Source organism: Ascaphus truei, chromosome 13, assembly GCF_040206685.1.
Source record: "Ascaphus truei isolate aAscTru1 chromosome 13, aAscTru1.hap1, whole genome shotgun sequence".
Lineage (NCBI taxonomy): Eukaryota > Metazoa > Chordata > Amphibia > Anura > Ascaphidae > Ascaphus > Ascaphus truei.
In genome coordinates this window covers 23412067-23424715 of record NC_134495.1, presented here as the reverse complement: position 1 = coordinate 23424715, position 12649 = coordinate 23412067, and the positions used below count along the sequence as shown (strand labels likewise).

At 39.2% G+C, this 12649-nt stretch overlaps 1 protein-coding gene across 1 annotated transcript; it reads right to left on the bottom strand.

Annotated features, from left to right (window-relative positions):
* Positions 1-1545: 1545 nt before the first annotated feature.
* LOC142464525 (olfactory receptor 226-like) lies at positions 1546-2481 on the bottom strand. Its single transcript, XM_075567903.1, has one exon. It carries the CDS (start codon positions 2467-2469, stop codon positions 1546-1548), a length of 924 nt encoding a protein of 307 aa, XP_075424018.1. The 5' UTR covers positions 2470-2481.
* Positions 2482-12649: the final 10168 nt, after the last annotated feature.

Genomic DNA, 12649 nt, shown 5'->3' with positions numbered 1-12649 from the left:
ACTCTGCTAACTGCTACTTATGGGAATCTAAGCCTATTACACTCCCTGTCATTGTATCAATAGCTCCTTCCCTTCCCACTGTTGGCTGGAGACCAGAGAGGGGAGATGTTTATAATTAAAGAAATCTGCTTTGGTTTATGGTAAGTCACTGAAACGAGAAATATATGTGTATTAAGGTAAGAAATGTTCACTTTGCTATTTATTTTCATTTATGTATTATGCTCGAACATATACCACGGCGCAGCACAATGAATGTGTGAAGGCAATACCAATAAAATAAAAGCATTAACATACATTGGTACAGAGCTAGAAGCTATGACGTTCTTTTCTTGGTCGCAGAGGTGACAGGTATTATGATAGAGGCAGAAGAAAGAAGAGAGAAGTTATCAGTACATTGTCACTTCCTTGAAAACTGAGTTTTCAGGAGCACCTTTAAATGTGTAAAGGGTGGGTAACAAAGGCGGGAGAGGGAGTAGGGGGTATGATACCTTTTATTGAACCAACAAGTTTCGAACCTATCAGGGTCAGGGTTACCCCAATGAAGGACCCTGTGAGGTTCGAAAGCTTGTAACATATCAACTACTTGTTGGTCCCTCTTTTGTTACTACATGGAAGAAAGGACCAACACGGCTCCCCACCTTTCTTTGCCTAGGTACTAGGAATAGGCGAAACTGGCAAAATCCGTTTCCTGGAACTCCGTAGATCGCTTTGACAAAATCCGTTCCGCACACAGATTGCATACTTAAAAATCGCTCCTCCCTGTCCACAGCCTAAGGCTGCGGCCACACTGCCGCTGAGCGTGCTCATGCTTGAGAGCGGTGACGTCACCATCTCTCCAAGCATTAGCGCTCGGCTGTCCTTCTGCAATTTGCGAGCGGGGGGGTGTGGCGTTTAAGGGAGGGGACGTGTAATTGGCTGGATTGGGGGCGTGTTATTGAAGAAACAATCGTAACGTAATGTTGCGTCATGTGACCCTTCTGAGCACTTGGAAATCAATTTTCCATGTTGCCCCAAGCGCTGAGCATTGCCGAGCGTAAGGGCACGTGCGTGCACAAAGCGTCAGCGTGGCCATGGTCATTAGATTATATTAAAGTGGACACACCAAGCGCCAAGCATGAGCGAGCTCAGCGGCAGCGTGGTCACAGCCTAACACTGGCCCGAATTTCTCAGTTTACAATGTGTTGAAGGTGCACCCATATTCTTGGTGCCATATCCATTCAGACATCTTATTCCTGCCAGATCCTTATAGACTTACATTTCAGAGAGGGACTCCTGCATAAGACATAGGAAACACAAGGAATATCACCAGCATGTAGAACCCACACACAATGTGACTTTATGGCACTTAACATGGAGATCTCACAATGTATAAAGAGCTACAATATTCTTTATTCTTTATACATTTGTAAGACTTATTAATTGATCATACTGAATGTACCTGTAAGTTACTGAAATACAGTAAGAAGGCACCTTAGGAAACCTTGTAGCATTTTAATGTCATGTTTCTAATTTATCATTTCAAATTTAAGGACAACTAAACCACACTTATCTCAAAAGTGTCTTCCTCAAAGCCTGTTTTACCTCGCTGTTTCTCAGGCAGTAAATCACTGGGTTTAAGAGTGGAGTCAACACAGAATAAAAAATAGTCACCAATTTGTTTCGATCGTAGGGACTGATCTTTCTTGGCCTTGCGTAGATGAACAGTGTTGTTGTATAAAAAATGGCAACTACGGTGAGATGGGAAGCACAGGTAGAGAAAGCCTTCTGTCGCCCGTGGGTGCTTGGGATCCTCAAGACAGCTCGAAGGATGCACAGATAGGTGACAATTATCACTGTTAGTGGTATCAGGGTAACTATCATGGCCATGATGAAATCCACAAACTCTGGGAGGGACATGTCCGTGCAAGCCAAGTTCAGCAGTGGGGAAATATCACAGAAGAAATGATTGATTACATTGGGGCCACAGAAAGTCAACCTGGAGATGAAAAGGACTTTGATCATGGCAATGAAAAAACCACTGAACCAAGATCCAATGGCCATATGGAGGCAGAGGGTGTTGCTCATGATGGCTGCATAGCGTAGGGGGATGCAAATGGCAACATACCGGTCAAATGCCATAACTGCCAAAAGTACACATTCAGTGCAGGCCAAAGACATGAAGAAATACAACTGAGTCATGCAGGCCACAAAAGAGATCCGTTTGCTTTGCGTCAGAAAGCTGCCCAGAAGGTTGGGTATAGTGACGGTAACGTACCATATTTCCAAGAAGGACAGGTTTCCCAGGAGATAATACATGGGCTTGTGGAGCTTAGAATGGAGTCTGATTGTTACAATGATGATCATGTTTTCCATAACCGTTAACACGTACGTGACGAGGAACACAGCGAAGAGGACACACTGCAGCTCTGGACGTGTGGGGAACCCGACAAGGATAAATTCAGTGACGTTGTTGACATGATTCCTTTCCATCTGGGAGCTGGTCTGGAGGAATGCAACAGAAAATGCAAAAAGTAGCATCAAAACCGTCATCTCTCTGACCAATGGGGGTGTCAAAAAGTATACCTGTGATTACCTGTTTTTTCAGGGATAATAAACTACATGAATATGGGGACCCTGTATGTGTTTTATATATATATATATAGGTTTGAAGCAGGGGGGTCTCCGGAGCTGACCCACGTGGATTTCAGGTCCAGGGATACCCTGCTTCCCGATATCTGTACCTCCGTAGGGTGCGCCGGCATCTCTCTGCTGTTTAAATGTCCCACGTCACTTGGGCCAATAGGAATCCGCAAGGGATGATGTCATGGCTTTCCTATTGGCCCGCAGGATGCCGGACATTTAAGCAGCCATTATTTTAGCCCAAATTAGCCCAGCTGGAGTTGATACCAGCATCCCCTCCGGAGGTAAGTATCTCTGGAAACAGGGGGTTCCCGGGGCTGAAATCAAGGCGGTTCAGCTCCGGGGACCCCCTGCTTCAAACCCATTTTATTTTTTTTAACAAAAAAGAAGTATCCCCAGGAGTGCTGCTTTAAGTGAAGAGAGTTATCTTGGCCCCCAAATGTGCTTAACTTTGTTTTAAATGTCGAAAATTCAAAAGCAACAGGTGTAATCCTTCCATGTATTCAGTAAATGTTTTCACACTTCAGACATTTGCATTAAAAATATCCTAATTGCTATTCTCAGATGACATAATCTTGTCCCTCACAAAACCAATGAGGTCACTCCCAAACCTCTTCCATATTATCACACGATTCAGGGAACTCTCAGGCTTCAAAATTAATAGCTCCAAGTCAGGGGCTCTGGGGATAAGATTGCCGAAGGGAACGGTCAAGGTGACAGACATCAATTTTGATATAAAATGGCTGAAATTTTCCTTGAAATACCTGGGCATCAAACAAAATAAATACACTATATGAGGCTAACTACCCGAACCTCATTAGAAAGCTTAAGAACAATCTGGCTCAATGGTCAACATTCTCAATCTATTGGATAGGAAGAATTAACTCTGTTAAAATGAACTTGTTACCAAAAATATTATATCTCTTTCGCATCCTAACTATCCCAATAAAAAAAAAAAGATATCACAAATCTCCAACATCACATGACAACATTTATTTGGAATGGTAAAAAAAAACAAGGCTATGATATAAAATTATTATACGTTCACCCGGTTCTGGAGGTCTATTGTTACCATAACTTTACTCATATTAAAAGGCAGCACAAGTGAGTCAACTGACACTGTGGCATCTGGAAAGAGAGGAAAGGGTTTGGGTGGACATTGAGGCAGCAGATACTAGCCCCCTATCACTAGGGTCTCTATTATGACTTCTAGCCCACTAAGGACTGAAGGCATGGGCATTGGACCCAATGATCTCACACGCTTTGAATATATGGGACATAAATAAAATTAAACACAAACGTACCCTAAAACGCTCAAACATGACCCCAATATTTGGAAATCCAGATTTCAAACCTGGATACTCGGGACAAAGCTTCCAAGGGTGGGAAAATGCGGGTTTAATCAGAGTGTGAGATTTCCTGCCGGGCACCAAAATTAAAACATTCAACACATTTAAGGAGAGCTACAGTACGGTGCACCTGAAGGGGAGATCTTGTTAGCTCACAAAGCCCAGTTTTATCTTCGTTCAATGGTACCCTCTTTGAGGCTATTTGTAGGGCCAATCCATTGAACACGGCTTTGATATCACTTCTGTATCAACATATAATCCCAAGTGGCGCAGACGCAAAAACCCATTTTATAAGACAATGGGAGGCAGACATAGGCGAGGTCCTGGAGATGGAGGAATGGGAAAAGATTTGGGATGAGCTGGTTAAAAAAAATATATATATATATATATATATATTTATTCTAATTGCATATTTATTCTAATTCCACCTTTAAGACCCACCTTAAGACCCACTTGCTTAACGAAGCATATGAATAGCACTGTGGATATTCTGAACACATGATACATAAAGCTTGGTCCCTTGCAGACGCACTTACCAGAACTCCCTCCTACTGTCTCTGTACGTTCTCCCTACCTACCAATTAGACTGTAAGCTCCTCGGGGCAGGGACTCCTCTTCCTTAATGTTACTTTTATGTCTAAAGCACTTTTTCCAATGCTCTGTTATTTATTTGATTACCCCGTGTATAACTACTGTGAAGCGCTATGTACATTAATGGCGCTATACAAATAAAGACATACAATACAATACATATGAAAAGGTGACGACAACTTACATTTGTATTGATTCAAAATCTGGAGCTAATTTAGTCATCTGTAGAACTTCCTTGACCCTTGATAAGTTTATAACCGATAACTTGCACTGTTAAAAACAAAATATACCTCTATAATCCCATAGAAGAATGCATTCCAGATCTGCAGGACATGACTATGAACCAGGAAACCTCAGTACAAGACCAGATCCATGTACCCTGGAATATATTTAATATCAATAATGTAAGATACTGTATTTGTATTAGGGGTACTGTATCCACATATTGGTGCACCATATCTATAAAGGATGTCGTTTTTCAAGCTCATGGAGAGTAACACATGTACATTTTATAAGTTGTCCACTAAAGCATGACATAGTTTATAAATACTTTTTATACATAAATCAAATCAGTTTCCAATCCCACCCTATGTTTTATCAAAGAAAGTCAGAAATGAGTCACACCCTCTATTACTTTTATATACAGCGATAATCATCAAAATAAGTGAGCAACTGGTCTGCATGGCTTAATCAGAACAATACTTTGGTAGGGACCAGGAAAGCCAAAGGTATGAAGATACATTTTTATCATCACCAGTTTGTACAGTACCTTCTTGCACTTCTCCCAACACACTCTGTGTGCCCATCATTCTTCAAGCCATAAATCAGGGAAAGATTCATTAGAAGTGACCTAGTCAACGACTCCTGCTCAGATTTTCAGAAGGTACTGTATGGGTGCCATGGATTCTGGGTGCTGGACAAACTGTTATATATACACCGGCTGTGTGATTGAATGTTTATAAGATGTTTTGTTCTGTAAAATTGTAACTGGACATGTACCCCCCCCCCTCTGTCTTTATTCTTTGTACCCCCCCTCTTCCCTTTTTTATTTTCTCCCCGCTCCCCTGAAAAACTTCAATAAAATTTGAGTTAAAAAAAAAGAAGTGATCTAGTAACTTACATTGTTTCCGTACAGATGCCTCTACGTGCTGTATATGAAGGTGAACGGTGGCTGGAGAGAAGAACAAGTGAGGATAGGAGCATAAAGTACATTGTTGGCCTGCACAAAATGATTTTTTTTTTTTTTAATTATTGCTAAGAATACCGACGCCAATATTTTGAAATCAAGTCGCTTGATAAAGTTCAGTGTCCGAGGAGAGATGGAAATGCTGCCTTTTCAAGGTCACATTGAGCTGTCAGTGTCCCACGATAAGCCTCTTCATGGCAGCATGCAGACACTGATTCAATCAGGACAGAATTCCTGTCCTTTATTTCTTCTTTATTGTCCAGGGAGAGATGCTTCTCCAGGGGTACAAACTAAACATATGGAGCTTCACTCAACATTAAGGTAAAATACACAGTGATGATAATAAGATTGTTTTAATGTTGTAATGAACAATATATTACTTCTTCACTATCCCAGATTTGGCCTTCTTTCAATCTGCTAAACATAAAATATAGAACGTTATTTATCAGATTCAAATATTGGTAAAAACAAGGGATTTTTTTTTTTTTTTTTTAAATACACATAAGTTAAAAAGCACTCGATGGAAATCAGGAAAAGATTAAGGTGACTCAATGATGTTCAAGAAAATATGAAATGTACTCAATTTTATCACATACATGTTGATCATACAGTTCTTATATTAAAAAAACAAAAAAAAAACAAGCTTGTATATTGCAAAATGTGCAACACTAAAGATCTATCTGTTCTCTTTACCCCATATGTATAATTATCTGATCTTAGCTGGCATCGACTAATAACTATATTTACATCATTTAGCTGAGCAGGACTATTTACCCTTGTATATCAGTGTTTAGATTTTTCAAGTTTAGGGCCAATAAGGGAAGTGTTGTGAATGGTGCCCAGAATCACGTGCGAACCGGTTCCACATCTATTTTCCCAAAAAGGGAAGTGCCTCCATTAATTTAATCTTGGGGAACGGGCCAAAAGATGGGGCGAGTGCCTGAAATGTTAACCCCCCTACATTAAATATATAAACATCCCTCAGTATCTTTTGCCCTTTTTTCCTTTAATGTATATATGTCCCTTAGTTAAAACATTTCCCTCCCCCTGTTTTTTGTATTTTTTTTTCACTATTCTAATATCTTGTTTTTTCGATTTTTTTTTTGACTGCATATTACTGTTTATCTCAGCATACTATTTTTTTTACTGTATCTAGCTCCTATAAGACTGGGAGATACAGTAAGTATTGCTGCTTTATTTTTTCCGGTATATGTTATTAGTGGATAAGTATTGCTGCTTTATTTTTTCCTGTACAGATGCAGCGGCCGTTATTCGAACAAATTTCTAAATGGATTTCGAGATCTCCCGTGATCCGCACAAGTTTTTCCGGGGGCAGCCTATAATAGCCCATTGGATTAACACAGCAGAGGTCCCTGCTGTGTGAGTCCTACCGGGGTCTGCATTTCTGTAATAGACGCGCAGTAAAAGAGGCTGAATCAGTCACTCTACTGCGCGCCTCTCACAGGCGTCACAAGGTTTTTTTTTTATTTTAAACATTACAGTAATGTAGCAGGGGGTCTCCAGGACTGAACCGCATTGGTTTCAGGTCCGGGGACCCCCTACTTCCCGAGATACATGCCCCCTTATGGGGTGCCGGTATCTCCTATTCATTGAAATGTCCCGATCACGTGACGCAAGACATTTACATGCATAGGAGATACCGGCACCCCATAACGGGGCCTGTATCTCAGTAAGTACGGGGTCCCCAGACCAGAAATCAATGCGGTTCAGCTCCGGAGACCACCTGCTACATTACTGTCATGTTTAAAATTAAATATCTAGTAAGCACCAATACACAACCCACCCCGTGCCCCCACATACTGTAAAACCAATATTTATAATATTCTTTTTAATATTTAAATATTATTTATAACAGGATTAATACCACAGGCCGGCGGGGGTCACCGGGTGGTCCCCACGGGTGTCTGGTGGCCTCCAGTTGGTTCCCGCTTGGCTCCATGGCCTCCATGTGGACCCGCGGGTCCCCACGGGCCCCATGGGGTTGACGGGTGGTTCCCACAGGGTTCTGGGGGCCCTCGGGTGGTCCCTATGGGTCCCCGGGGCCCCCACAGCTGCCCCCGGTTCTTTCCCACAGGTATCCCACGTGGGTCCTCAGTTGGTCACCGTGGGCATCCTGGGGTCTTCGGTGGTTCCCGTGGGTCCCCGCTGGCCTGCGGTACCATTCCTATATTTAAAAAAATAAACATGGCCTACATTTCAATAAATACACCAATTCCCTCTCCCCCCCTCACCCCCAAACACATATAGTACACTAATGGGCAAAATAACTATCATCTAGATATGGATAATAGAGTATTTGCCCATTATTAAACACATTAGCCATGCAGCATAAATAAAGTAAATACAAACAGTTCTACTTACCCCAAATTATCCAGAAGAGATAGAAAGATTCCTCTTATTGCACTCGCTATTATATCTTAAACAAACTAATGTACTAATTTATTTTGCCCTAAGGGCTCTTTAGACCGGGGGATTTGCTAGTCAAAAGATTTCTATCAAAAGGATATGATCCACATGTCATACATGACACTTTCAGACAGGTCGGTGCCCTTAATCGCACCTCCCTGCTTGAAAAAACAATAAGAAATAAATCAAAGACTAAAATAGCAGGTGAATCAAAATCATTGAATAATTCTCCCCTTTTTATTACTACATACAATAATGCTGCACAGGGTATCATATCCATCCTTAATCGACATTGGAGCATAATTCTGAGAGATCCAATTATAGGCAAGAAATTACCATCAAAAATACCTGTGGTCTTTCAGAAAGCAAGAAGCTTAAAAACAATATTAGCCCCAAGTCGTTTAAAACAAAATGTGGATAATCCAAATAGTAAAATACTAAAAAATGGAAAATTTCCCTGTGGGCGTACAAAATGTTTGACATGTGGACATCTAAATAAACAGATCAAATGACATCACATTTCAACAAATCAGTTCATACTGTGAAGTGTCATGTCAATTGCCTATCCACATTTTTAGTTTATGTCCATCACATGCCCTTGTGGCTACCAATATGTTGGCAGGACAGCGTGTACTTTGAGTACGCGTTTCCTGGAACATAGGCGCAATATTATTCATTATTTAATTTATTTATAAAATATTTTACCAGGAAGTAATACATTGAGAGTTACCTCTCGTTTTCAAGTATGTCCTGGGCACAGAGTTAAGACAAATAATACATGGTTACAAGTACAGTTACATAAATGAGCAGGGTATACATACAAGACATTGCGTGCACAGTTAAAGACAATATATGTTATGGGCGTATGAAACAGTTACAGACCAGATTAAAATGTGAGACAGCCTTAGATTTGAAAGAACTTAAACTGGTGGTGGATGTGAGAGTCTCTGGTAGGTTGTTCCAGTTTTGGGGTGCACGGTAAGAGAAGGAGGAACGGCCGCATACTTTGTTGAGCCTTGGGACCATGAACAGTCTTTTGGAGTCTGATCTCAGGTGATAGGTGCTGCAAGTGGTAGGGGTGAGGAGCTTGTTCAGATAGCTGGGTAGCTTGCCCATAAAGAATTTAAAGGCAAGACAGGAAAGGTGAACTTTGCGCCTAGACTCTAGTGATGACCAATCTAGTTCTTTGAGCATTTCATGTGTGTTGTAGTTGCATTGGAGAACAAAACGACAAATTGAATTGTAGAGGGTGTCAAGTTTGCTAAGGTGGGTTTGAGGTGCCGTGCCATATACTATGTCTCCATAGTCAATAATTGGCATTAGCATCTGCTGTGCGATACGCTTTCTGACCAGGAGACTTAGGGAGGATTTGTTCCTGTAAAGTACCCCTAGTTTGGCATAGGTCTTGGTTGTCAGGGTATCAATGTGCATTCCGAATGTTAAGTGGGAGTCAAACCATAAGCCCAGGTATTTAAACTAGTGACAGGGGTTAGGGTGGTGTTAGTGTTGGTTCTAATATGGAGCTCAGTCGCTGGAAGCTTTAAGAATTTAGTCTTGGTCCCAAATACCATTGTTACAGTCTTGTCAGTGTTTAAAAACAGTTTGTTTTGGGAAATCCAGTTTTCGAGTCTCAAAAAGTCAGACTGAAGTATGTGTTGAAGGTCAGAGAGGCTATGGCTGTGTGCATATAGGATTGTGTCATCTGCATACATGTGTATTGAGGCTTCCTTACAAGCTGTGGGAAGATCATTAATGAACACTGAGAAGAGTAGGGGCCGCAGAAAAGAGCCTTGCGGGACACCACAGGTGATATCCAGGGGGTTGGAGTTAGAGCCTGAGATGGACACATGTTGGGATCTTCCTGATAGGTAGGACTGAAACCAGTTTAAAGCATGCCTCCCTATTCCAGAGCTCTGGAGTTTGTTAAGCAGGATAGCATGATCAACTGTATCAAAAGCCTTTGCAAAATCTAGGAATACTGCACCAGTGAGTTGTCCCCGTTCCATTCCACACTGGATTTCATTGCAAACTTTTAGCAGGGTAGTTACGGTGGAGTGTTTGGGACGAAACCCAGATTGGAATTGGCTAGGGAAATTTGTCTTGGTGTAGTAGTCGCTTAATTCGGAGTGGACACATTTCTCCATGACTTTGGATAGAATTGGGAGAAGTGAGATTGGTCTGTAGTTTGAGACAGTGTTTTTGTCCCCACTTTTGAAGATTGGAACAACTCTGGCAGTTTTCCAGGTCTTAGGGATATGGCCTGCAGACAGGATAGAGTTGACTATGGAAGCAATTGGTTTGGCAATGGCTGGGGCACCAAGTCGTAGGAACCTAGATTGTAGTAAATCAGGTCCGCATTGGCTGCTTAGTTTTAGTTTGAGGAGCGCTTGTGTAATCTCCTCTTCAGATACTGGGCCAAATTGAAAATTGTGGGCAGTGTTGGGAAGGGGTGGGGCTATGTGGGCACTCCCAGGATGAGATTCAGGTTTGTGGTTTGGGCTGCGTTTCGCTAATAAGTTAGTGGCACACCCCACAAAGTAATCATTGAATGCATTTGCAATGTCATTTGTTCATGGTATGTCTACTCATAGTTTGTCAAGACATTATGTTGAAAAACATAACAAAGATCTTTCTTCACTCTCTGTATTAGGATTCGAGCTTATTCCATCCAAATTGTTAAATGGTGATGGATTTAGGAGATTAAACACTCGAGAGACCTATTGGATTTATGTACTCGACACATTGAGTCCAAGAGGTCTCAACGATTGCATTGATACAAGCACCATAGTGTAGAGAGGTCCCTTTATTCGCATCTCCAGCAGAGGGACAGAGGTCTGGTTTGAACATGTTTAGCATGTTCCCTCTGTTCTTTGTTTGGGAGTGGCTTTAGGGTTTTTTGGCTAGGTAGACAACTAAATATATATTTTCACAAATGTATTTATATGGTTGCACGATATTATCAAATATTTAATTTGCACACATAGTTTCACATAGTAAATTATTTTCACTTCCTTTACAATCACTATATACTGTAATAATATAGGTTAAATTTATATTATTCACAATTTTTATAATCTTCACAAATATATACACAATTCATATGACTAAATATATTATTCAATTATTTTTCATATAGAAAAAATAAAAACACACAATTCATAATTATAACATCACATCAATTTATTTTAACTAATAGATAAAGATTATTAAATCAATATCGTTTTATGATGTCTGGATTGTCTGGTTTTGCGACCTCTCCTCTTTCTTTCTTTGGCGATCCCTCCAACGAATTTATAAATTCCAGATATTTAAACAATAAATTTTTTTTTATAATATACCATCAATTTATTGGATTTTATATGTCTTCATTTGGTATGCATTGTAGATTATAAAATAACAGGGCAATCACTGGAGAACTATACTATACTATTCTCTAATACCTTGGTACGGTTAACTAGTGGTTTATATAAATCAGATTGAGTCTTGTCTATTAATACTGTCTGAGACAAGTCTTGTGGTATGGTCCATCTTATGTCTTTATGTTTTATGATTATGGATATGAACTAATCAACTATGCCTACTTTATCTCTTTTAGCATAAGTTTCGAATTGGGTTTTTTTATTAATTTTTTTAAATTTATTTATTATTATTATATTCTTTTATTATTATTTTTCATTTAATATTTATTTATTTATTTATTTATTTTCATCTTTTTTCCGTTTACTAATCATTAATTATTATCAATATATCTATTTGATACATCCCACCAGTGTTTCTTAGGTTTACATTTCTGTTTATTATTGTTCAATATATTTTTATCAGTTTTATTCTCAATTACATTTGTTGTTTCATTGAGGTTAAATTGATCATTTACAATTGTATGTTTTTTCATTTTCATTGAATATATTGGTAATTTATGTTCATTTGTATATTAATTTTCCTTTTTCATTTATTTTAGTAATTGAAGATTGTTAATTGCGGAATTGTTTTCGTAAATAAATTCTATGAAAGAATTAGCAATCTAGAACAAAATATAACCTTATTTGTTCACAACTATTCATCACTAACATTATTTTTATGTTTAATCATTACATCTATACTATCCCATAAAGCCTATCTCATAATGATACAATAAATGCTATTTTATTGGTTCTATGAAATATACAAGATTTATTGGATAAATAAGAATTGTAAGTAAAAGTAAAATATATATATTTAGATTCAAGAAAACATTTATTGATCATTGACATTTATTAGCAAAAAAATTTTTGTTGATGTCTTTGCAACTGCATAAAATCTAGACAGTGCAACTAAAATATGTTGCTATATATATATATATATATATATATATATAACTGTAAATGGCTTTTAATCTACATTCATTAGAGGTTGATAATTAAATACAAACCCAGCTATCTAAAAACAATAGGGCACTGTCTATAAAATTATAGTTATATATATATATATATACAGTATA